Source organism: Dermacentor albipictus, chromosome 10 (genome assembly GCF_038994185.2).
Source record: "Dermacentor albipictus isolate Rhodes 1998 colony chromosome 10, USDA_Dalb.pri_finalv2, whole genome shotgun sequence".
NCBI lineage: Eukaryota > Metazoa > Arthropoda > Arachnida > Ixodida > Ixodidae > Dermacentor > Dermacentor albipictus.
In genome coordinates this window covers 85073612-85101253 of record NC_091830.1, presented here as the reverse complement: position 1 = coordinate 85101253, position 27642 = coordinate 85073612, and the positions used below count along the sequence as shown (strand labels likewise).

Genomic DNA, 27642 nt, shown 5'->3' with positions numbered 1-27642 from the left:
CCCGTCTTATATGTGACTAGACGACATTTTGCGAGCGTATAAGATGGTCTGGCTGAGACCCTGCATGGTAGCCACCTCTGTGTACAACTAGGTATGCCATCGCGTGGACTGAGGTCAAGTTGTTTTGGAAACGAGCAGCCACCCGCGTATTTGTGCTCTTACAGTGCACTTAATGCCCAGGAAGGGAGGGATGCTTGAAATTAATGTTTCCTTCAGATTTTAAGGCATTGTTTGGCTGGAGTCTATTTGCTACGAAATGTATGTAAAAGTGAATTTATCTGCAATGCCGCTCATTTGCCACTTACGCACGTTTCACCTCTACACGCAACATACCTGTTAGGTCAAGATACCGAAATGATACACGCTTGTAATATACTTTTTTTTTAGCTGATGGCATCCGGTGGAGCTTCGTACGGTAACGACTGCTGCTTACCTGTTGCCACAACTTGAGATGAATGCACAAGAAGCCCGGAACGAACATTTATATAGAGCAAAATAAACATTTCATCAATTCAGACGAAGTCTTGCGTTTTTTTTTATGAAATTGCACGTGACACATAACGGTGGAGGCTTGTGAAGATCGTTCACAACCACTTTTACGAAATAATAAAATGATTCCGCGCCAAGGCCGCACGTGGTTCAGCAGTAGAAGCGAAAGACGAAATACACGCCATGCCGATCAGAGGAGCGGGCGTGGCGCGCACCAACTGGCGTTCAAAACGCGTGCTCCCAAAACCGAAACAGAAATGTATTAATACCATCCGCTTGTTGCGCTAGAGTCAATTCGGCCGCTGGGCTCTCTGGGAGTGTCCGCTCTTGTTGAATTTTTTTTGTCTATAATCCAGGCCTAACGCAGCTTCTTGTCCTGCGGGCACATCTGAAGGCTGACACCGGGCCGTATTGTGTATGTCCGCTGGTGCGGCACCAATCAGTGGCCTACTATGTTTGACGCCTTCAACTGCAGCCACTATCTATTATAGTGCTTTCAAGTGTTAAGCGCAGACGTTAAGCGCGAAAATGACATCACCTAATCAGAACCCTATAGCACAGGTGGTGGATTGAAACTTTCCTTTTCAGCGCACTTCGGCACTTCAGAAGCAGCCGACGCGGCTGCTGTGTCCACGTAATCCCTCATCCTACGTCACGGCGACGGAGGCGCCAGCTGTTCCAGTGGTGGAGCTCTCCCCCAATAGCGTAGGGCGAGCAGCGACGGTGATATTATCCTTAGACATTATGCGGAACATGTCAATGATGGCGACGCCGAAGGCAGAAATGCACCTGGGTTTTCCATATAATTTCAATCGGAATAAAAGATACGCAGCTCTCAGTGCCGTTTAAAAGCAGGCAAACTTGATGGCATGCTGTTGGTTTTGCATGTACGCTTTACTCTCTCAGCTGCAACTTCACCAAATTTTGGAGGTACTTCTTGTTGTTCCCGACAAACTGCATTCCTACCGTGGCGAGAACATACTGGTCAAAATTAAGACAATCAAGAAAACAAGCAGTGCTAATCTAGGACGTGATTTTCCAAACTGTGTTCAAGGTTGTTCCCGTTCTGGGCCATGTACTACTATACAGGCTGTGCCAGGTAGCTTGCGCTTGGCTTGCACATGCACATGCGACGTGCACATGCACGTGCAAAATATGCACATGCAACGTGGCTGGGCGGAACAAACCTACTGTCAGTTGCCGTCGCCCAAAGATACACATATTATGTTGTGCAGTCCGCCTAATGCGATAATTAGTCTTAAATAATTATTCAGCTTCTGTATTACTACGATTAGATGAAAAGTATCATTGACAAAACTGCAGAGTGACATCAAAAACTCCCGTTAAGCTTTCTGTTGCTCGATATGTGCCACACAAAAGTGCTTTGCCGAGTGCGCGAGAGCCCGCCAATACATGCAGAGTTCCTGGAGTGGCCAGTGACGCGGCACGTCTGCATGCATTTAGGGGCTTCTTTCAAGCTCGGAAAACAGTTATGCAGCAAGAATCTAGCAATGGAAAGTTACACCGGGAGGTTTTCACGTCGCTCTGCAATTTTCGGATTGACATTTTTTATCTAGGTAATTATAATATTGGAGAAGTTGATTAAATTATTATGAGTGATATCAAATTAGGCGGAATCAGAAGAAAAATACTTTGGGTATCAACTGCGACGGCAACCACATTTTCTTTGTTCTGTCCAGCTACGTCGTACTTACAAATTTTCGGATTCTGGCTAAACTTAGGTGACGCACCCAATATACTATCGCATACACAGTGATCTTAAGTTTGCCAAAGCAACAAATATTTGTTAAAAGCTCTTGCGACGTTTATGATTATATAAGGCAGTTTTAGTTTAGCATTTGCACCCGAATGTAACAGCATTACGTACGTAAAGAAATGCGTCGTCCTCAATGCGCATGCGCGAAACGTTAATGAGATTCTGTGGTTTACACGCGCTATTTGGTGAGTTTAACGTCCGTAATATTTACAGACGCCAAGAAATAGCGTTGTCGAACATAGCGGGACCCATGGTTCCCACTTGAGCGTGAATTTTCGTGGTGGTTATGCTCTCACTCTCGTTGATCGCCAGTAACTATTGTAATGAGCTTTAGCTTTCTCTAAACTCTCCTGAAAGGCTAGTTATGAGCGCATTTTCTGAGATTGTTCGGCGATTCTGGCGCCCGTACGCCTAACAAGACGCGTCCACATACCAACAGCAGGATGGTTACGTCAACAGCGATGGTTACGTTAACAGCAGTTTGGATACGTTTGGCACGAGGCACCAGTCGGCGCCCTGTTTTATACCGTTTTATTTACGTTCGTGCTTCGGTTAGGTAAACTAAAGGACTTGAAAGGATACGCACCGTAATCTCCCGCAAAGGCGCTTATGTTGAACATACGTAAGGCGCAAACGGTATTCTAAACATGTCTGTTGTCACGTGGTAGTGACCGTAAAGAACACAGTAGCAACACTGTGAAAGATGAAACTAAAGGGCCGTTTATAGTCCGACGTAACGCACGCGCGCGCGCGCGCGCGCGCACGCTACGTCACGTCGGCGAAAACGACACCTCTATAGTCGGGCGCACCGGCGCAGCTAACGTAACCGGCGGCTTCCAACGCGCCCCGACGGGCCCGGCGCCGATTTGGCTCCGGAGCCATTCGCGCGTCGAAGTCGGCGGAACTCTCGCACCACAATGCATTGTGCGCATTGTGGTGCAATGCATTGCACAATGCATTGCACCACAATGCATTGCGTGACGTAGCACGCGCGCACGCTACGTCACGTCGGTGAAAACGACACCTCTATAGTCGGGCGCACCGGCGCAGCTAACGTAACCGGCGGCTTCCAACGCGCCCCGACGGGCCCGGCGCCGATTTGGCTCCGGAGCCATTCGCGCGTCGAAGTCGGCGGAACTCTCGCACCACAGTGCATTGCGCGCGAAGAAAAAGGCGCCAACACAACTCCGCAGACGGCAAAAGCCATCTGCGGAGTTGTGTTGGCGCCGTCGAAGCTTGTAGTGTCGGAATAAGGTCCTCTGCTGGTTCTTGATCCGCAGGTGGGCAGTCTGTAGGGCTTCTTCGGCGCGGCGGAGACAGGTAGCGCTGTCAAAATTCTCTTCGTCGCAGACGTGCGGCAGCATGGCGTCGAGAGTAGTCGTCGGATTCCTGCCGTAATCAGCTTGAACGGCGTGATCTGTGTTTCTTGCACCACCGTGTTTTTTAAGCAAAGGTTACGTATGGAAGGACCGTGTCCTACGTCTTGTACTCGACGTCGATGTACATTGCTAGCATGTGGGCGAGGGTCTTGTTCAGGCGCGCCATGAGACCGTTCGTCTGCGGGTGGTAGGCAGTTGTCCTCCCGTGGCTTGTCCAGCCGTATTGCAGAATGGCTTGGGTTATCTCTGCTGTGAAGGACATTCCTCTCTCGCAGATGAGGACATCTGGGGCACCGTGTCACAGCAGGCTGTTCTCGTCGAAAACTTTCGCCAATTTCGCAGCGCTACCTTTTGGCAGATCTTGTTTCAACGAAGCGGGTAAGGCAGTTCATCGCCACGACGATCCACTTATTTCCGAATGTTGACGTCGGAAAGGGTCCGAAAAAATCCATCTCGATCTGCTGAAAAGGTCGGCAAGGAGGCTTGACAGGCTGTAGTAATCCCGCTGGCTTTGTCGGTGCTGTATTACGTCGCTGACAGTCTCGGCATGTATTGTCGTAACGGGCGACGTCGGTGGTCAAGTGCGACTAGTAATACTTTTCATCTATCCTCGGCAGCGTCCGGGAGAATCTGACGTGCCCAGAGGGCGGATCGTCATGTAGGGTGTGCAGTACTTCTGGACGCAGCGCTGAGAGGACAACACGAAGGTAGTTGGCGCGGACTGGTGAGAAGTTGCTATTTACGAGTAGTTGTTTGAAGCGAGAACGAAGACAATCCTCGCTTAAATGCCCTAGGGACAACGATGGCGTTCTCTTCCAAATTCTCGACGAGGCATTTTAGCTCAGTGTCTATTTGTTGCTGTTCAGCGAAGCCTTGCACGCTTATTATTTTAAGGGAGGCGTCGTCATCCTCGTCATCTAGCGGCTGAGGGTCAATGGGGGCGAGTGACAGCCAATTAACATCAGAGTATTTTCCTCTGGACGTTTAGATTACAGTGATGCGACGTTCTTGCAGTATGAGGATACACCGCGCGAGCCGTCCTGAAGGGTCATTTAAGTTTGCTAGCCAACACAATGTGCAATGGTCGCTGACCACTTTGGATGGCCTGCCATGTAAGCCACGGTATAAATTAGGTGTAGCCTGAATGGTGGCAAGGCATTCATTTTCAGTTCTAGAATATTTGCCTTCCGTTTTCGACAGCGACCATCTATCGTAAGCTATCAGCCGTTCAAGTCCGCCATTCCTCTGGACTAGGAAGGCACCGAAGCCTAAGCTGCTGGCGTCAGTGTGGATTTCGGCATAGGCGTCCTTGTCGAAGTGCGGAAGTACTGGTTGTGGGTGCATGCGTCTTTTGAGTCCTTGAAATGCATGGGCCTGAGGCATTTCCCACTTTAACTTAACATCACATTTGCTCAGAAGAGCGAGCGTCTCGACGATGCGAGAAAAGTCCTTGACAAAGCCCCTGTAGTAGGCACACATGCCAAGGAATCTACGCACTACCTTCTTCTCGATGGGCTGCAGGAACATTGCGATCGCAGCTGTCTTTTGCGGGTCGGGGTTGATTCCAGATTTGCTGATTACGTGGCCTCGGAACAGAAGCTCATAATTAGCGAGCAGCGGCTGCAACAAAATAGGACGCAGCCTAACCGTCCGACATTTTTTACTACAGCTCGTGTTTCCCGCTGTCTGCAGTCCATATCACCGTGCCTCCCCTCTGACGCAGCAGAAGGCCTCATCCTGCCAGCTGCCTTGCAGAGCATAGTGCGCGCACTCAGCAGGCTGACTGTGCGTTTTCGCTGGACTTGGAACTACGGTGCTTGTCCTACTAGGTGTTCTACTCATGGTACCAATACGCTTCTTCACCATGCTCTAACATGGCGCCAACTCCAAACTCTGGTGTCATATATACTCAGATCACAGACCCTTTCCCTATATTCGTCTCCTTTGAGGCTGAAATACCTCAGTCCGAGCCTTGCTACTTTTCATCCAAGCTTTACCGAGACAGTTTTGTTAACTCTATAACAAATACTGATTGGTCTGCGATTAACTCCTTGCATGATCCCTATCAAGCTCTTGAAAATGTTCCATCTTTCTACAGGCCGTTCATGCTAACACCACTACCGTCCTATGCAAGAGACATTCTAAGTTTCCCGGTAACCCTTGGGTAACAAGAGGTCTACTGACTAGTATGAGAAAAAAAGAGAACCTATCTAAAAAGACTAAAAAGAAACTTTTTAATGTACGCTTGGCGGCACGCTATAAAAATTATTGTAACATTCTGAATAACTTGCTAAAGAAGTCTAAATGACAATATTCAGAAAATAAATTTGCTAAGCACAAGAACAATCCGAAAAAGCAATGGCAACTTCTTAATGCGTTCATGAACTTACCTAAGTCTGGTAATACTGCTGATAAAATAAACTACAACAATAATACTCGTATAGATTCTTCCAGCATAGCAAATAGTTTCAGTGGCTTCCTCTACAATGTATACATCAGTCGTCCGTGACTACTACTTATCCCATTTATCGCTGCAATCATTCTTTTTTTCTCTTTCCCGTAACTGCGGATGAGGTATGTTCCATGGTATTAGCTCTAAAGAATTCTAGCCCTGGCTTATATAATATTTCTGTATTTCATCTTAAACTTGTTGCACCGCCTTTTTCTGATACATTTTGTATTATAGTTAATAATATTTAAATGTGGTATTGTTCACACTTCGCCTACAAGGGCTAAAATTATTCCTGCACACAAGAAAGGTGATAAAACGGAGGTGTTTAACTATTGTCCTATTTCTATTCTCTCGTCGATTAGTGAATTATTTGACAAGTTATTTTGTAAGTGCCTAAATAATTAAAAAAACTGATGCAATTATCTCAATTTGGTTTTCGCTTAGGCAGTTCGAATACCTTAGCTTTAATATCTCTAACCGACTACAATCGTCACTCCATTGATACGGGTAACTTCGTTGGTTCGGTATTCTTGGACTTCACTAACGTTTTTGCTACAATTAATCATGACATACTTTTTAATCAGCTAGAAGCCATGGGAGTTACCGGTCTAGTTGTAAAACTCCTAAAAAAGTGCCTAGATGATAGAGAAAAAATAGTTCTTTTGGAGGTGATTATTCTGATACTAACTTTATTAACCAAGGTGTACCACAAGGCTCCATACTAGGTCCCTTACTATTCTCTCTTCATAATAATGATTTACCCGCTTGTCTTAAGTCGGTACATTGTGTACTATACGCACACAATACTACTGTCTCGCTGCGTAATAATTCTTTAACAAACCTAATCATTAAACTAAACAATGAGATTGACCATATTGCTGCTTGGCGTTCGTCCAATCGCATAATTATCAATCCTTCAAAAACTCAATTCATGATTTTTCGATCTAGCGAAGAAACCTGATCTGATGATCTGATGAAGAAGAAACCTGGCTAACCTGAGATAACTGTAGATGGTCATCATACACCCGTCTCCGACTGTGTATCATTTTTGGGCATCAAATTAGAATCTAACCTTAAGTTTTCTCAACACATTGCGTTCATTAGGAAAAAAGTGTATCTTCTGTATTAGAGCATTAACTAACGCTTTCTTCCAGTCATTTATACCTCGTACAGCAGTAGAGTGGAATCACCTTCCCGCACTGACAGCCACCATCAAAGATTGCCAGCTTTTCAAGAACGCCTTAGCTAGTAAAAGCTCCTTAATTCGAACCGCAAGGGGAAGCGGCTTCAGTTCGAATTAACGAAAGTTCGAACTAACGAAAGTGAAGGAGAATAACAGTACACTGCGATTTGGAAGCAATAGGGCATGTCAGAAATTTAATGCTAGAAAAATCTGTGATCGTAGTCTGCCTTTTTCCTTGAAGGCGACAGCTATCACTTTTTGCTCTAACAAGCGAATGTGGCGGCAGGCTTCCTCTTCGCCTTCTTCAACACTGAAGAAGAGACGAGCAGCATTCAATCCAGCCATGACCTCCGCAGCGGAAGGCCGCACTGGTGCTTCGTCTTCCTCCTCCTCGTCGTCACTGACAGCGACAGGTTCAGCGCTTCTGACCTGAGAAATTATGTCCTCATCTGTCAGCGCACCACACACCACTGCATTCTCGTCCACGTCGACATAGTCAGCAAAGGAGATGTCATCCAAAACGTCTGCCATGGGAGCGGTGACGCCATCTTCGAGCGCAGGTGGCTGGTTTCCTCCTCGTAGAGCTTGCGCGCCGAAGCCGCAGTGGCGATAGCAATTTGCTATCGTAACCGCAGTTACTTGCTCCCAAGCACGTACAAGCATGTGTAGCGCACTTAATAGCGTCACCTGATAATTATTACACAAAACAATTTGCTCCAACAGATGGCGCCGGTAAAATGATTTCAAATTTTTAATGATGCCTTGGTCCATGGGCTGCAGCACCGCTGTAGTGTTAGGTGGAAGGAAGGCTAGCTCAAAGGCCTTCGTCTCAACGTCGACCTTATGAGCCGAACAGTTGTCAACAAGCAGGAGGACTTTCCGGCCACAACGCTCAAACTTTTTGTCGATCTTCGCTAGCCACTGTCCGAACAGTTCCCCCGTCATCCATGCCTTTCTGTTGGCCGCGTAGTCCACTGGGAGGGACCGGATGTTCTTGAAGCAAGGCGGACTTTTAGATTTGCCGATCACTAAAAGCGGCAGCTTTGCAGTTCCTGCCATGTTCGCTGCAACCAATACAGTTATTCTCTCCTTGCTTCTTTTCCCTCCAGTGCACTTGTCGCCTTTATATGTTATTGTTTTGGAAGCCAGCAATTTGAAAAATAAAGCGGTTTCGTCCGCATTAAATATGTCCTGCGGAGAGTACTTCTCCATGTGGCCTTGCATTACCTCCGAACGCCAAGCTTCACACGTTTCAACGTTTACGGCCTTTGCTTCTCCCGACACAGCACGGAAAACAAGGTTGTAGCGCTCGCGGAAACGGTGCAGCCACCCATCTGAAGCAGCAAAATCGCTGTAACGCAGCTGCATGGCGAAGTCCGCTGCCTTTGCCAGTATCACAGGGCCACTCAGTGGAATATCCTGAGCACGCATGTCCTTTATCCAAAGCAGTAGCGCTTTCTCGAGGTCGGGATACTTTGCGGGCCGCAGCCTCTTCCTTTCGTTGGCAACTTCTGCCGCCAAGGCATCTTCAATAGCCCTCTTATTCTTTATGTAAGTAGATAGCGTGCTTTTCGGTATTGCATGCTTCTTTGCAATTTCTTGCTTAGGCAAGAGTCCGGCGTCCACTTCCCGCAGGATATCACTCTTTTCTTGCAGTGTTTTGGCGCAGTGATAGCGTGTGCCGCGGGCAGATGCCATTTTCAAATCGTCGCAGCTCTGGGTCCGACTGTGCCACACCACCGATGTCCACCAAAACGAATGTTACCGAGGCTTAAAACCATCACCAAGAATCGTGACAGCTGGTACACCCTAAGCTGAAAACAGACCTGCACAACCGATGAAGACGGCCGAGACAAAGACGCTGAACATGTGAAGGTGGCGAAGGCCCCGATTCGTCGGTTCTTGATTGCAAGCGCAGCTGCGACGCACTTGACTTGCTGTGTTTTGGTGCTTGCCGCGCCATCTGCCGCACAACATTAGCAGCTACACAAGATTTGCAAAGCCTCCATATTTGCGACGGGCAAGAAGTCTCGGAGGTCAACGTAGAACGGAGAGGAGGCAGCCGCCGCTGCCTTCTGGCCGACCCCGCGCCGGTTAGATTTTTCCCAATTTCGCCTTCTCTCGCCGTTCTCTCCGTTTCGGAGGCGACGCAGCCTTGTGCTAAAGCAGTAGGCGCGTTTCTCCGGCCGTGTGCCAGGCGCCAAGCCGCCAGCACGGTGGCGCGTAGTTAGAATTATCCGTAGCGGAACCTTCTCGCGTTCGAATTAACGGGCTTTTTTATACATGAACTTCTGTGGAGCTTGGCCGGACCAAGCCTTACAGTTCTAATTATACATAAATTCGAATGATTGAAGTTCGAATTAACGAGCTTTCACTGTATTGTATGAGGAGACACGCTTGTTAACTTTTTGCAATACTCCTATTCCTTGTATCACATTTCCTATTTTTTTCTTGTTTTGTATGCCTGTAACCACTCCCCTCTCCAATGGCAATGGCCCTGAGGGTACATGAAATAAATAAATAAATAAATAAATAAATAAATAAATAAATCAAGACCACACTTACGGAAAGACGCATTATTAGCATTATACCTTGCCTTCATTCACAGTCACATTATTATGGCATTGCTTACTGGGGAAACACATAAATGTCATATCTCATGCATTCAGCACTTACAAAACCAAACAATACGCACTATCACTTACAGTAGGTTTTTCACGAGTGCTACTCCACGACTCCGTGAAAATAACATCCTTGTTCAAACGAACTTGTTGAAATATCATCTAATCAATATTTTTTATAAATAACTTATAAACAGCTCTCATACCAATTCATTGATCCAGGCACCTCAAAAATAACAATAATACCAGGTTTGCACGTACCTCTAACTTTCTACTACCTATGGCTCATTCTAACTATAGAAAAATGACATCTTCATTCGCTGCACTAAAAATGTTGGATGATTATCCCGTTAGCATTAAATCTTCATCTTTTCATATATTCAGTCATACCCTTAAGCTGTTTTATATTTGTAACTAATTTTACATCATTCATTACACTATATTTGTCATTTGTATGTATTGACAGTTTTTTTATGCACTACAGGCTTATATAAATACCATTTGTTTTTATTTATGTTATTTTTCTATGTTGTATTTTCGCGATTGTGTTCGTTTGTTTTAGTTAGCTTGCTATTCTTTAATACTTCTCTACATTGTTATTTACCGAGGGTCCCGTTGCAGTCGTTGACTTCGGAACCATCGTCTGTATATTGTATGTTACCAATGCATTGTATGTAAAGAAAAATAAACTTAAATTAAGCGGCACTTTTACATCTTCAGATGAGTCCTGTTGATTTGGTGGCCTCATCTACTGTCGCAAGCTGCCTAAGCTTATCGTCTAAATTTGCAGCGAAGGCAACGTCATCATCCAAGTAAACAAGACAGGTCTGCCACTTCAATCCTGTTAAAACCACGTCATCAAGCGCTGGAACATTGCAGGAACCGCGCACAGTCCAAATGGCATAACCTTTACCTCATAGAGGCCGTCTGGAGTGAATAAGGCAGTCTTTTCGCGATCTCTTTCGCCGACATCTATTTGCCAATAGCCAGACGTCAGATCGCTCGACGAGAAGTGTTTAGCGTTGCAGAGCCGATCCAATGCGTGGTCTATCCATGGTAGGGGGTATACGTACTTCTTAGTGATCTTGTTCTGTCGACAATAATCTACGCAGAAACGTAAGGTTCCATCCTTTTTCTTCACGAATACAACAGGGGACGCCCAAGGGCTTTTAGACGGCTTGACGATGTCGTCGCGCAGCATTTCGCTGATGTGTTGTCTTATAGTTTCATGTTCTCGCGTCGAAACTCGTCAAGGGCTCTGGCAGAGTGGTCGAGCACACACTTCAGTTATTATGCAATGCTTTGCGACTGGTGTTCGTCGAATCCTCCGTGACGTCGAAAAGCAGTCTTTGTATCGTCGGCGAAAAGTCCTGAGCTGTTGCTGCTTGCTCATAGGGAGACTTGGAGTGATCCAAGTCTGCTTCGGGAACTGTGGTCGTCGGGATAGAAGCGGCAGAATCCGAGACGACAAACGCATTGCTGGTTTCGCCAATTGTCTTGATGTACGCGATTGTCATGCCCTTGTTGATGTGCGCATTCTCTGGCTGAACTTGGTTAGCGTCCCTTCCGATTTCCCTCCATGTAGTCGCGTGATCCCTATTGCGACACAAATTTCACAGTCGAGCCGACGGAATCATCGGCCGACATAATTATGAATGCTGAAGCAAGGGAGGATGGTCACTTGATCTTCGAGCAGACTCAAAGCGTGGTGACTGCGAGAGCTCTCCGGCGGCATGCCTTGATCTTGTGAGAGCGTTATTGACTTAGACTTCAGGTCGATGATTACACCGTGTTGGTACAGGAAGTCCATGCCGAGAATGAAGTCTCATAAACACTGTTGGAGGCTAACGAAGGCGGCAGGGTATGTACAGTCATGGACTGTAATTCTTGTCGTGCAGACAGCAGTCGGTGTTATGATGTGTCCTCCAGTGGTCCGAATGTGAGGGCTTTCCATGCTATCTTACTTTCTTCAACTTGGCGGCGGTGGGTCCACTTATGACGGAGTAATCGGCTTCTGTGTCTCCTAAGGTGGTGACTGCGTGGCCGCCGAGAACCACGTCGAGATCGTGGGTTCTTGGCCTTGCGTTACAATTATCTCTTGTCGTCACATCGCGGCTTTATCGCGTTGTGACGCGGTGCACATCGCGGCTGCATCGGTAACTCCGTCGGTTTTTTGGTAGTACTGTCTGTAATAAAATAAAGTGCTAGGTGGTCGCTCATATCGCAACACAATACACCTGACTCCACGTTATCTTTGTTTATGTTGGTAATAAAAACATCAATTAAAGTAGCCGAATTTGGTATGATACGTGTGGGGGTGTCTGTTACTGTCTCGTAACTATTTGACACAACCGTAGCCATGCCGCGTACCTCTGCGGTGCACAGAATGTTTTTTCCAGTGACCCACTTAAAATCTAGGAAGCTGGTACACTTGACGTCAGTGGAGCTGTAATTCCCGTTGGCTACCCATGCAACATCATCGAGAATTTTTTTCATGTATGGCGAAATAATATTTTAATAGTTGCAATGGTAACTGATTACTTTCTTTGCAAAAAGCAGCACAAAGAGCATGCAAAGCGACAATGTATCGCTACACTAGAGAACTCCCGGCGAAGGGCAAGAATACGCCTGCTTGTCTTACAACGTGCTCTGTGTTGACACCAACTGCACCGATCAAGCTTGAGTCAACTGTTCGGCCGACGAGGGTAGTGACCTTCTGGCCTCTCCTGCCCCGCTGTGGCGAATCACTTCGTGAAGCCAACAGCGCACTCCCTTCGGGGGTGCGCTGTTGGATGGCTTAGTAATGGCCTAATAGTAAACTAGTAATGCTAGGCACGTTTAGCGGACGGAGTATTGTTAGCTTGTTCGCTGTCACCTTCGCTGACTCATTTGAGCAAGAAAACTCCTGGGAAATGGTGTTCTACAGCGTTCCCCCACGGACACCGGTCATCGTCACGATTGTTTGAAAGACACGAGAGCTAACTGCGGAGTCCGCTCTGGAACCAAGACGTGCCAGCTTGAGTGAAGCATGGCAACCACTTTCTACGAGGCCCCACTCCATTCGTTGTGTTCAGTGAAACAAAAGTGCGGGAGTGAGTGTGCGAACTTTCACCCTCAAAAGCGAGTCCTTGGACGACTTTGAACGCTCCGACTGGACGAAGGTTGGAAGGCAGGGAAGAGAAAGGGGGTTTTGCGCACCCGTTTCAGTCTCTTCGGTGCACTTCGTTCAAGTCATGCTAGAATCCTGAAATGTAACGTTCTGCACCCTTCATGTAGGCACTCATAAATCCCGTGCTCCTCGTTCTCGATGAGGAAACGTTCCTCCCTTCAACAACGTCGTTAGCGTGGATGAGTAGGACGACGGCATGGGCCAGCTACCGCTTTCTCCTTGTTGAATTGTTCTTGTTGCGTTATGTGTTGCAAAACTAGTGATTGACGACAACTAAAGCTGCGATGTCATGTCCCTCGTCAAGGCAACAGAAGGGAGGATTGGCGGCATCTAATGAGGCTATCGGTAGCCCATCAGCACCAGAATCTATGCCTTTGTGGTCGCAGCTTCCCGCTGGTAGACTACTACCAAAAACGATGGTTTTTAACTTGTTCGGTATTCATGGGCGGAGGTGTAAACGCGAAGATGATTATAATGATTTCATTGCAGCTCTTTTGAAATGCGATGATAAAAAATAGTGACTTACCTGTTTGGTTTAATCAGGAACGCAATACAGGTATAATATCCAGCATTTTGTATACATCTCCGTAATCTTCCTTTTCCTTCCAAATCTACCTTGTAACGCTAGCTATGATTGTCAGAGATCCGGTGGTTTCAATCTCTTCCCTACTATTTATCCGCCAATATTCTAAACGTCTCTTTGTTATCTCGGCAGCCGACAGGATGACGCTTCCATCCACTTTAAACACCAGCGCTTGTGGAAGGTGTACGTTACCCACTGTTCTCACTGGGTGAACCCTTCGCATTTTAAAAGGGTGTGTTGAGTGGTCTCCGGATTTTGCTGCAGGATACACATGCCTCATCAAGCTCCGAATGTTTGCTCCGGTATGTTTTTGTCCTTAGCCGGTCGGCCGGATCCTGAAGTGGCAACGCACTGCCCTTTGTATTATCGTAAACATTTTCCGTACAATTTCTTTGTGCTCATTCTTGTAAATCACCATGGTCGTTTTTGTTTCCATTCTTTGGATTCCAATTAACTTGCTCTCTTTCGCTAACTTTCTTGTTGGTGATTGCCTATACTGTTTCAATTACCCTGTACTTGAATGCCAGCTTTCTTGACCTCTTCTTTCATTCTGCGTCTACGCTTACAGGCAGACGTACTTGTGCACCTTACCTGCCCACTTAGTTTTACTACCGTGCCGTGCACATGCCGAGTAGTGTGAAGGTGTGCCCGCCAGCTGTACGAAATGGCGTTTGATTCCAAGGCATCGTCACTTTCTTCAAACCTTTGGCCAGTGTTTTGCTGATTACAGAATAATCCGCTCTAGTGTCCACTAAAGCAGTCAATTCACGACCGTCGAGCAGTACAGGAATGTCCAAGGAAATTCTTCTTACGTATTCAGCAGGTAATGTCACCGTCGATGTATGGTCGGTCGCCGTACGCGTCAGTACGGTGTCCTTCAGCACGTCCAGAGTGAGCGGCCTCACCACCGAAGGCCGCTGTGGTTAGTTTTCCCGGCGCGGGCTGGGCGACCGACCCTGAACCGCACCCGAACACGTACAACGAGTTGGAGGAAACCGCCGCGGCGAAGGGGAGCGTGACTGGTGTCGAGCTGATGGCGCTAAGCGCTGCTGGGCAACGTATCCTTCAATTTCGTGAGGAAGCTGACCGAGCCTAGGCCGCGGCGAGTTTGCTGAGAATCTGCGTAGTCCGAGCTCTCGATAGGAGCTCTCGACAGGGATAGCAAAGGGGACGGTGATCACGCGCCTGCCACACGTCTGCTTTTCTTGGAGCCTGTCAGTGGTCCTGGTAATACGAGGCCGCTTGGACGGGCTGCCCGCTTAGACAGCCCGTCCAGGCCGGGCACGCGGTTCGAAGTGGGGAGGAAGGTGGGGTGGGGCAAGTTGCTCAAAGCGTGCAAATATGACATACGGGGGCTGCCACTTCTTAGCGGTCGACCTTCTGTGTTGAAGGGTGGTTTCCTTAGCGTATGCAGGACTTCGTCACGGAGAACGCTTAACAAGGAGCGGAGCGTCGGCTGTGAGGGTAGCGACAGTTTCTGGAGTTCTTAGCAGATTACGGAACGAATGAGCTCTCGAAAGAAATCGAAGTGGCCCCCGAGAGCTCCGAAGCAGTCCGTAGGTGAGGCAGGGTTCAGTTGGCGTTCGTATGATGGTGACTGCTGCCGAAGAGTCTGTTGGTTACGGCCTGGGAAAGAAACTCTGACACAGTCTTAGGAATACTGCGCACGAGACCGCCGAACAGCTGCTCTTTCACCTCGCGCATCAGGTACGGCACCTTCTTTTCTTCCGACATGCTGGGTTTGCCTTGTCGAAGGAGACGCGTCATGTCCATGACATACACTGCGACCCCTTCGTTCAGCATTTGTTTACGGGACTGGATATCGCGCTCAGCTCGCTCTCGGCGATGAGGGCTCGCATGCGTCTCAGGAATCCGGCGTTTGCATTCTACCCATGAAGTTAGGGCATCTGCACGGCTCTCATACCAAACAAGTGCGTCATCGATAAGCCTGAAATATACGTTTTTTTCAGTTCTCTGCGTCATCTCACTTGTTGAACGCGGCAACACGTTCATAGTGCATCAGCCAATCTTCAGCTTCCTCATGTATGGCGCCGTAGAAGGGATTCGCCGTTGGCGGATTGAGTTGCGTACAATGAATCGGCGCTGTGCCTTCCATACTGTTTGGGGCGGTCGGAGCTGCCATTTTCTCTGGGAGGAGTCCAAACTTAGGGGCTTGTCCACGGATGCTTCTGTTGGCGCGGTGTAGAAACGTAACCACCGGTGCGGGGCTGGAGCTCCTGCTGCTCGGAGGGGTTTTGTGCATAGATTAGATTATCCTGCACCTCCACCAGTTTGTCACGCGCTAAGGCAAGAGTAAGCAACAGTACCAGCAGCCAGACACGAAAAATACCAGACACGAAGGGATGGTTCTCCAGCTGGCGTGGGATGTTTGACTTCGTCGTCTTCTTGACCGTTTTTGCTGGGCACACATTGCTGACCGTTTTCTGGCTCAAAACACCAGGTGGCAATATATCACCGACGTTACAGTAACTGGCTTGCACGTGCTAGTATTATCCTTATTGCCTTTGTCTTTGTAGACGAGGTTCATTTTGCTTTCACGCAAGACGGACGTGCACTTTGCAGCTACCTGGTAGCATGTAGCCACACCACTTACCTAGTGTATTCTATTTCGCTGCTGGTGTAGGTTTTCGGTAACAGTGCAATCGTAAGCAAGTTGTATTAAATGTTTAAAATGTTTACCCTCGTTTGCAGCAACGTTAACATTGTGTGTGGCTTCTCAAGCTCTACGGTACCAGGTGGTGGCTGCACAGTACAGGCCGCTCAGGCCGCTCATCTTTGCGCTAAACGCCCTCGATCTCAGCGGGACCAGTATGGCTTTAGTTTACGACTTTACCCATTCCTCCGAACGCCCAGCTCGCCTGCTTTGACCCGAACGCCGGACACGCTCGGTGCTACAACAAAGCTCACACACGCTCGATGCTACGACAAAGCTTACACTGCAAACGCTGCATGGAAAGCTTTTGCTGGAGATCTACGGCCAAGCGGATAACGGAGAGGTGGGATAGGTTTCGCGCGGTGGCTACAAGACATCGGCAGTAGACGGCATAACGTCAAATCATAACGCAGAGCCAGTGAAGGCGGAACTTAGCCCTCATCGTTCTGCGAAAGCGTGCGAAGAAAATTTACTGCCCTTGCACTCTGCGAAGAAGGATAGTCAGCCAAGCTGTATTGGGATAACTATGTTGACTATAGTGACATATATGTTCGTTGCTATCTTGATTTAACAATTACATACACGTATCTACGTGGTTGGTACCGTCTTTATTTTGTCTCACTCGTTACCACAGTGACCATAGCTGTGTGGTCGCTGTGGTACAGCGTGATAGGTTGTAATGCTATGCTAGCCACGCTCTTGACAAAGGTTACATCTACACACGACAGCTGACGCGTTCTCGGCACATTGAGGCCCGTGTAGCACTCAATTTTAAAGCGTTCCAACAGGGAGAATACAATACACTTCCAGTGGGTGCGCGCTAGGTCGAGGTGAAAGCCTCCCACTATTACCATCGACTTGTCAACTTCGGATTCAATGCAACCAAAGGTGAAACGCCTCAATATCTCCTTTGAACGCAGCCGGGTGGAGGTAGACCGTCGCGACGACGGTCCCATCTTCCGTCTGCACGGCACATACTCGACGGTCCCGACCAGTCGCTGAGCGTTCGGCGGACGCGGCTTGTCAACGCTTTCGCGCCAATTGGCAATTTTGCTCTTGTTTTCGCTTTTGAGGGCACGTTCTTCTTCCTCAGAGCGTACGACGAGCGTCCTGCTGCTTGCAAGTCCGAACTGCTGATAACGACGCTAAGGGGATGCTCGCTTTCCCAAGTGCATGCGTCGTTTCCCAGCCCTTCCCGCGATGAACAAGCGAGCGAGGTAACGTTCAACAGTTCATTCCCTCCCACTCCTTCTTGTCCCTACCTGTCCAAACTTAGGGGCTGTTTGTCCACTTGTTTGTCCACTTGCCTGCCCGGAGAAAGAGAAAGTTCACGTTCTCGTGAAGCTTGCGGCAAAAAGGACGTTCCATGTCCGCCGCCAAGTTTTTTGAGTGGTTGCGCTCGCTAACACTCCCAGGGTTCTATTAGCACACATAAATACCCATGGAAAGTGGATGGGAAAGCGACGCCGCGGAAGTTCAATTGGTAGAGCATCACATGGGAAATTCGAAGGTTGTGGGTGCGGTTCCCACCTGGGGCACGTTGTTTTTTCATACACTTTATGTTCGCATTTTTTGTTGTTTCTTTGTTTCATTTGTTAAGCACGAGTAATTTCCCCTCTGTTGTCCTTGGTGTCATTGTTTGTTGGCTTATGATATGACTAATAAAAATCGGGCCCCTCGGTTAACCCCCTTTCTTCTCGTTGATATATATATATATATATATATATATATATATATATATATATAACGAGAGAGAGAGAGAGCTTCCTACTACCCCATATCAAGCTCAGTCAGAAGAAATCATCCATAATGTTGCAGTTGAATCACGTGTCCTGCGACTAAAAGCGTAGCGCGCCCCAGTTGCAATGGTACCGACTAGTGAGAGAAACTGGTACTTTCATTTTGCTTTTTATGGCATATTAGCGGTTATGAGAATAAAAGGCTAATAGTAGAACGGCGTAGCTGTATAAGTCTGAGTGTTCACCGTGTAGTATTCTTCCTACCATCAAAAACAAATGAAAGTAGAGCGCTGGTGCTGAAGTTCGCCTAAGTTTCTTCATGTGCGCTCCACCAAATCTTATACGAAAAGGTTCGAGGCCAAGCATTATTCAAGTAATGCAGAAGTTAAGCGATATATAGCCCAGGCCTAGCACTACGTTAATTCAATTCTGGAAAACATTTGTTGTAGACAGCAATAAGTTAATTACAAGTGATAATATGGCGAAAGCTGTCAACGACATGACGTTCAGAAGGTTAACAAATATATGACTTGTAATATGTCAAACTGCCGTCATAAAGCTATTCCGGTAGCTTAGTATGTGTTTACTTACGGTCATGTCGCGGCGATATTCGCCAATACAACCATAAGGGCCCTGAACCACTTTTTGTCGGAGTGGAGAAAGGCATTTGAAGTGAAAATAGGTTATTTCAGAAATACTTTGCCACAAAAAAGTACTTTAGTGCTTTCAGCAGAAGCGCAGTTACTGGCAATCGAGCACTGCCTCCGCTGTGCCCCCCGTTCCTTCTGCAATGCCTTGCACTGCGGCGACTACGGCACAGTGGCGCGTGCCCCAATTCTCCGCATTCTAAGCGTCACCGTGCCTCGCAGTTCAAATTTCGTTTTCGATGTTATTGTAGAGATCACGACTTCCACCTCTGGTGCCGATGAGGCGCTAAGCATCAGCCAAACGTGGTTGTTGTCGGCGAGCCGCAGTGCGCTTAACCAGTGGACTCGTGGTGGCACCCCGCGGCGTCCACGGTACCTACGCCGTGTAGACGACCGCATCCTGATGTCGACTATCGGCCAATAGCAGCCATCTAAGGGAATGACGCAATAAAGCGTCCGATGACGAACTAAAGCGTCCAGAAGATAGTGGGGACTGGGCCTCCTGCTGAAATAAGGACATTTGAGAGAAAGGTGAACGAGCGATACGCTTGGGGGATCCATGTACCGCGTACGCCATACAAAACTTTGCTCAAGTGTGCGCAGCAGTGTATGCTATCCGGGGAGTATGTTTTTTCAGCAAACTCGAGGGGTGGGGTGGTTCAGGGCCCCTTCGTCAGGTGGCTTTTCTTTTGGCACTTTTTATGCAGAGACAATTGCAATGAACACTTAATTTATTTCATTTTCTTCCGTAACCACTATTATGAATCAGCATTAAAATGTATCTAAACACATGCAGAGTTCCGGTTCTACTTGTTGAGTGACGTCTACGAGCCAAAGTACTCACTTCATTCGAGCATTATTGTCGCTTTAGCGTCAGAATAGTGGCAACTAATTACAAGAAACATCCGACTTGCTTATTGTAGCTGATTTAAAGAGCAACTTACCGGCCTTCTTTGTTGTAGAAAAAAGCTCGTGCCGTGAACCCAGGGTTTATGTGGCGCGCGTGCTCCATTACTTGTTCACTTTTGTACTCCATCTGATCCTTGAAAAGGAATAAAACATTTTGTACCTGTTATTGCTGCATTTAGACATCTGAAGTGCAACATTGAAGAACATTGTTTAGCAGCTTTTGCAAGTGTACCACCGAGCGCCGAAACACTATTGCAAAACGTACGACCTCCTCAGCTCGTTGAAACCACAGGACGAATTTGGTCTACGTCAAATCTAGTGATGCCACCGTAGGCAGAATAACCATACAGCTCCAATGCTTCAAACATAAGGTCACACTCTAGAATACAGAGATCGTCAGCCACAGTGACTCGATGGAATATTATCCAGTTTCGTTTAACGTTGCCGTTAGGTTTAAAGGAAATAACCGTTCCGTAAACGAACTTTGCAGAAACCGAGCTTGACTCGTAGTATGGCGTGATAGTGCACGCTAAAATTTCGGATGCATAGCACGTATAAGTGGTTCTGTCTGTTGGTCAAATTTTGGGCGTGCCTCCGAAAAGTAGGAGAGTCAGCGCAATGACAGCCGGAAGTACGCTGCGTCGGTACTTTCTATGGAAAGTCTGTCGATCTGCGGTGAGATCAGTACAATCCTGCCGTTCATGGCCTCTGAGATCACCCGATCTCGGAGGCCACGCACCGTCGTGCCTTGCTCTCGACTTCGACAATAGGTGACGATGCCATCCATGAAGTTCTTGTATGCGGACGATGCGGCGCTTCTAGCGGAAAATGCAAGTAACTTGCTCAGACTTGCGAATATTGGCGGCAATGTAGCGGCGAATCAAGGCTTAATTAAAGCATAGCACAGTGAATGGGAATCATCATCTTCAATGACAAGATGAGTGATGACGTGGTATCAATTTAACAGGATGCCGTACTCCGAGAATGAAAGGGTAGCGGAAGGCGGCAGTAATGAAACAAAACGCTTTGTGGTTACTATAAACATGAGGTGGTGTGAGGAACACAGAAATGGACTAATGGTACAAGCGCAATGTTTGCAAATGAAATTCTTTTCTATAAGTAGTAAATCTTGTCAGGGATGGAGAGTAACCAGAAGAAGGTGGACCGAGAGGTTTTGCGAGCCAACAGTAAAATCAAAAATGAGGCATTGCAAGGTGACATGGTTTCGGCTTCTTTTGAAATCTTATAAACGCAGAACAAGATTAGTTTTCAGCAAACACTAAGGAAGACGTATTAAAATTCATGGGTGGCTAAAGTTAACAAATATCTGTACTCCAAGATAGTGGACACTGAATGGACAAAGAGGTGAAAGGAGCTCTCAAGCGAATACCAAAATTTAAAAGTGTACATAGACAAGCAGTAGTTAGAAAAGAGAAGTGACAAAAGAAAAAGAGATGGTAAACTGGATGCAAGGGCTACAAAGAAAAAAGATCGGGGAGATTTCCAAGAATGACAAGGAAGAAAAAATGTGGCAGAGGCTTTCTCTAGATGAATGTTGACGGCAATGAGATTACCATTTACGCAAGTAACGACTCACCTTATTGAGGGGGTCACATTTATTTGAAATCTGCAGTGGTCATGCTGAGTATTTCGCTTGTTAAGCTATATGCGGTATGCCCTGTCTCCGGTATCAGTCCACTTCCCTGCGCCACTCGCTTGCCATGCTTCTCTATGAGCATGACGGCATGACGACGTCGCGCTGACAACTAAGAAATTAAATAATTTGAACGAAAAAGTAGGCATTGCGAAAATGAGATGACGATTCTAAAATAATGACGGTAACACGACACAGCATGACGACGAGGGCATGATGACAATGGTTTGATGACGATATCAGGACGATGTTGTCACGACGACAGTATGACTAAAGTGAATTGATGATGATGGCACGAAAATGGCGTTAATGCCGCTTCAAGGTTGACTGCACGGCTACGACGAAGGCGAAATCATTTCGACGAAAGAATTAAATCGGTATGGTGACGATGGCATGACGACAGTCGCTTGACGTTTCTGAAGGAATGACAACGCTAAGAGGAGTGTTAGCGCGACAACATGACTACAGTTGTATGACAACGGCTGTACAACGAAGGAATTACGGGAGTCGAGTGACGAAGTTAGAATGACGGTTGACTATGCAAGATGACGGCCGTGAGGTAGCGAAGCAAGGAGGATGGTGGCATGATTACGGCATCAGGAGAGTGGAAAGAAGGCAGATGTGTGACGACGATATTGTAACGGCTGTATGACAATGACGGCGTGAGGTTGGCGGTATGGCGAGAGTTCGATGATGATGCTGGAGTGACGCATGTAGAATGACCCCGATGCTATCACGATGATGGTACAACAATGGACGCACGATGACAGTTTGCCGATGGTAGCAGGAGGACGATGGCACGATGACAGTCGGATGACCTAGCGTAAATGAAGGCAATGCCGTGATCACGACTGCATCATGGCCACATATGTGCAGCGTTTCACGGTGACCCGCAATGCGCACATGAAGGAGTACTAAAAACATACGTGCACCTTCGAATCCATTATTACTGGTGCGGTATGCACCGACTCGTGCGCCAATATGTCCTCTGCTGCCTCGCCTACCAGCGCCGCAAGAATACCCCTCATGTCTTAGCTGCTCCGCTGCAACCATTGCCTTGTCCAGCAGATGCCTTTGACCGGGTCGGAGTTGATCTTTATGGGGCCCTTTCGAGTACTTCAGATGACAACTGCTGGGTGATAGTAGCGATACACCATCTCTAGCGTTACGCGGAAACTTAGCCTCTACCCAACATTTCTGCGTGGGATGTTGCCGGATTCCTTCTGCGTAACATGATACTTCGCCATGGAGCCTCGATAGAGTTGCTGAGCGACAGAGTCCACGTCTTTCTGTCTCATGTTATAGAAGCCCTGCTCAAGGAATGCGACGTAATTCACCGTACTGCTACTGCATACCACTCGCAAACTAATCGCATGACTGAGCGCTGTAACCAGCTCTTCGCGATATGTTAGCCATGTACGTCGCATCTGACTAAACCAATTGCGACCGAATCCTACCCTTCGTGACGTACGCTTATAATACCGCCACACATACCACTACAGGATTTTCCCCGTTCTTTCTTCTTTACGGACGCGAGCCTTCCTGCACAATGGACGCCATCCTTTGTATCGCCTTGACGCAACAGAGGCTACTACCCTGTCCGAAACTGCTGCACACGCGGAAGAGTGCCGAAAGCTCGCCCGCACACTTACTTCGGAAGATCAGCAGCGATCAGCAGGAATGCGGGAGCAGAGAGTAGGGTGAAAGCGTGATAAGAAAAGCGAAGCACCGCGGAAGATGGGCGTTGCGGCGCAGATGGCTACGAGATGGCGCCACAGTAGCATGCGTCGTCTATAGGGAAACAAAGCGCTGCATGAGGGGAGGTATGTCTGCGGCGGCTGCTGGCAATCGCGCCCACACGTCACCCACGCGCTGTCTCTCGCGATCTCCCGGTTGGCGAGGGAGTTAGGCCACACTTCGTTTCGTGTCGTTTGCAACGGGCCGCGCGCGACAAATTGCCCGCGCCAGCTATTAGGTACATCGCGAAGTGAAAACACGTATAGAGCTGCGCTGAAATTTGACATTAAGGAATCGTAACTGGCGATTAATTTTTTGTTGCACTTTCATCTACCTTTTACGTTCTCATTTCTGCACATTAATTTAAAGAAAGACATCGCGTGCGTTCCTTCGCTTCGCTAACTTTTGATTTCTTAATAATGTGGCTAACAATATTTGGGAACCTCAACTCCGCTTTCCTCCCTCTCACTGCGTCGAGAGGGTGTCGGTACTAAATACGGTGGAAGAACAGATAAGGTGTCTGAACGGCGTTGCGGGACCGGCGATTTTTGATGTCGCAGTTTGCGCTTTTCTTGTGAATTGGCACGGGTTACTGGGGGTCAATGACAACAGCTGGCTCCATGCGCGATGCGACTCAAACATTGTGCTTCTCTTCAATAGAATCGCTAGTAAATTGTCCCATATTTGCCTGTGTACTAGTCGCAGCGTCTGACGATACTTTAGGAAGCAAGCTCAGCTTTAGCCGCCTAAAGCACTCAGCTTATTAGCGCTGTGGAGACCTTATTGTGGTTCACAACTCGTGGAGGTCCAGTGTAACGACAGCGTGTTTCATGGTTTATGACAAGTGTAAAACCACCCGGCTGTTGCGAAGTGCAGTTTTTCGAGTTCTGTGCGTAGACGACAGGAAATGATGACCACCCAACGCTGAAGCGCTCCAGCCGGCAAAGGGATGAAGCCCAAACAGATTTGTGGTCAATATTATGACAAGTGTAAAACCACCCGGCTGTTGCGAAGTGCAGTTTTTCGAATTCTGTGCGTAAGGCGCGAAACGACAGCTTGCCAATTGCAGCGATGTTCGTGGTTAGCATGCTTGCCAAGCAAGCGCATTCCTACTAAGCGCGGAAGTTAGATTTATTATTTGTTACTTTAATCAAGAGCATCTTTCAACTTACTCTATTCTAACGTTGAATTGTGCCGAGTAGTGTCCACGTAGCGTACTGAAGGTTAACATGGCACGCTTGGGCGAAAATTCAAGAAACATAAATGCACGAATACCCGTGCACAAATGCACGGGATACATATTTACGTGTGAATGATGCACTATACTGCAGGAATAATGTGATGGTGATTGTTCGTGAACAAAACAGTGTTCAAATAGTGGCAGAAACTCATCTATAGTTGTCCGAGCATGCGTAAGCGAAGCCTCAAATTTTATTTGCCTACGCCTACTAAAGCTTCCCCACGCATATTCTATGGGCGCCAAGGATCCCTATGGGTAATAATTCTGATCAACATCTTCTGTTTCATTTGTTCTTTATCGCTATGAAGGTACCAATCATCGACATTTGCATTATTATAAAGATTAAATGCCTAAACTTCGCAAATTATGCATTTTTGCAGCTGCAAGGCAATACGTTTTCTTTTTTTTTGCGTGTTGAGCTGTGGTTGTAGACGACAGGAAATGATAACCACCCAACGCTGAAGTGCTCCAGCCGGCAAAGGGATGAAGCCCGAACATATTCGTGGTCAACTCGCCCTGCAAATAGACGGCGCCTTTCAGACACCGTATCTGTTTTTCGACTGCGGTAATAAACGAGGATTTATTCTTACAGCCGCCTTGTTATGAAGTTCAGCTGCTGCGTTAGGCCTGAGATCATTAGGATGTCCTGCATCCGCTGCCATCAGTGCGAGCCGCGCTGGCTCACGCTGCGGGGTTTAGATCTTGTATAAATGCATACACACCAGAGAATGTGATCGAGGGAACAGCCGTCGGCGTAGGTGAAGGGGTAGAGTAACGAACACGTAGTGAGGAAGGTGTGGGTTTGGTTCCCAAGGGCGGCAAGTTGTTTTTTCATTCCCTTTTGTTTGCCCTCGGCTCATCATTTCTACGGAACGTTTGCAGATAGCGAAATCATTTCCCCTAAGATTCTGTTGGTTCACTGACTCTTGGCTTTATGTGGTCGTGAATAACCACAACTGTACGGCTCGATTCCCATCCTTCTTCAATATACGTTCGGCCAACTTTATTTGAATTTTTTTCTAGCTCCCTAAATGCATCATCCTTAGTTTAGTATTTTACATTTGACAAGAACATGTTTCTAAAATTCGCCATGTCGAAGAGGGAGTAAGGCTTCCCGGGTGCCACCCTCAAGGTGAGCTAAATGATTTGTCGATACTAGCGACCCGACATCTCTAGTGCTCTTCGTCTGTCGGGTAGATGGCATAACCACAGCGCTGATGATTCTCAACGAGCGTAATAGATTTCGTGACTGCTTTGATGGTGGTTCTGAAGCATATACAGTTAGATAATCAGCCACTTGTAATTTGCTTCTAGAACCACGTATAGTAACAACGGACTCCTAAGTCACGTCCTTCAATGCTCTGAAAATCGAATTGGATATATACATCGACATTTAAAAAATTACCGACGATTACGTTACTTCCTAATGCGAAATTTGAGCGCAGCAAATAAGCTGTTTCACCTTTTCGATAGATTGAGGCAAAGAAATCGAGCAACACATGTATGCGCTATCACAGAATTTTTTTTTTATTTTTCACACGTATTCCTTTAACAAAGACTCCACTAACAGTTCTTGACAGTCATGAAGGAAGCTTTGTGGTCGGAGAAATAGGCTGATATATGTTCGACTTGGTACACCAATGCTTGATTCTCAAAGACGAGATCTATACAAGTGCCTCGCGAGGTTGTCACAGCCGTGGGACGCGTTACGAGCGAGAGGAACGGGATGTTTTCCCGCATTCTCCCACAACCCGAGACTCGCAGGAAGAGGGGGGAGGGGGGCGGCGTGTACACCCAGCGGCAAACGATGGGGGCAGAAGCGCGCGCAGCAAGCGGACAACACGATAAAGGGAGGAGGGAAGAGATAGCAGCGACTGACTGATGCCGCTGACGCCGATAGTGACTCAACCCCTATCCGCCACACAAGAACAGGGGGGGGGGGGACCCTTTCGTCCTCTTTCTGCATGGCGGCGACGGTGTTCTATGCAGTCACGTTATCTTGAATCTCTAGCGGCGTCAGCGGCATCCAGCGGTATCAGTCGGTCGCTGCTAGCGCTGGGGGGATGAAAGGGGGGCGGAGCTGGTTACGAGGCCGACGACAACGCCGACGCGAAACCCAGGAACGGACGCCAAAGAGCTGCGCTCTAAAAAAAACTGTTGGCGGAAATGAGAGTAAACAAGGCCATTTCAACTTGTGATTAAGGAACAAGCCTTCCCCTCACAATACGCGCTGCAGGATTGGTATCTGTCGAATACTTACGTGATACATGTAGTGATGGCCAGGCCGCTGCAAAACCTCGCCAAGGAATGCGAGATATGCCGTTCGTTTTTTGGATGTACCGAGTGACATTTCGAGCTTTGGTAAGCGCCTGACAAAAAACGCGTATCGATTCCGTCTGCTTCCAACGTTTGCAGGCAGGCCAGTTATCGCACGTCTGCTCTGAAGCCCAGTGATTTCGCTGAATGAGCGCCGAACCCCCATATAGGCTACAGCATCATTGTTACGAAAGAAGGGGGCAATTAACTTTGACTTATGCGGACAGTTCCCGGCGCCAAGGCGGCCTCACGCGAAGTAGTGGTAATCGCCGCTCGCTCACAGCGGTATAAATTTCCGTAGAGATATGTGCAGCAGTCGGGCAAATAATCGCCTTCTTGAATAGATCGTGACTCTGCCGTACTGACAGTTCCCGGCGCCACGGCGGCCTCACGTGCAGTAGTGGTAATCGCCGCTCGCTCACAGCGGTATAAATTTCTGTAGAGATATGTGCAGCAGTCGGGCAAATAATCGCCTTCTTGAATAGATCGTGACTCTGCCGTACTGACAGTTCCCGGCGCCACGGCGGCCTCACGCGAAGTAGTGGTAATCGCCGCTCGCTCAAAGCGGTATAAATTTCCGTAGAGATATGTGTAGCAGTAGGGCAATTAATCGCCTTCTTGAATAGATCGTGACTCTGCCGTACTGACAGTTCCCGGCGCCACGGCGGCCTCACGCGCAGTATAGTGGTAATCGCCGCTCGCTCACAGCGGTATAACTTTCCGTAGAGATATGTGCAGCAATAGGGCAAATAATCGCCTTCTTGATCGTGACTCTGCCTTACTGACAGTTCCCGGCGCCACGGCGGCCTCACGCGCAGTAGTGGTAATCGCCGCTCGCTCACAGCGGTATAAATTTCCGTAGAGATATGTGCAGCAATAGGGCAAATAATCGCCTTCTTGAATAAATCGTGACTCTGCCGCACTGACAGTTCCCGGCGCCACGGCGGCCTCACGCGCAGTATAGTGGTAATCACCGCTCGCTCACAGCGGTATAAATTTCCGTAGAGATATGTGCAGCAATAGGGCAAATAATCGCCTTCTTGAATAAATCGTGACTCTGCCGCACTGACAGT

The 27642-nt window shown here is 47.7% G+C and overlaps 1 protein-coding gene across 2 annotated transcripts in view; it reads right to left on the bottom strand.

Annotated features, from left to right (window-relative positions):
* LOC139050824 (uncharacterized) overlaps window positions 1-26750 on the bottom strand; it is a 128882-nt gene extending 102132 nt beyond the window's left edge. The window contains exons 1-2 of one of the 2 annotated variants that reach the window (XM_070527600.1): window positions 26514-26750; window positions 19658-19749 (exon numbers count right to left, since the gene is read on the bottom strand). In XM_070527600.1, the coding sequence (XP_070383701.1) occupies window positions 19658-19749; window positions 26514-26735 (314 nt within the window). In that variant the 5' untranslated portion in view covers window positions 26736-26750. Of the gene's footprint in view, window positions 1-19657; window positions 19756-26513 lie in introns of both variants that reach the window. The other variant, XM_070527599.1, reaches the window with a different exon arrangement.
* Window positions 26751-27642: the final 892 nt, after the last annotated feature.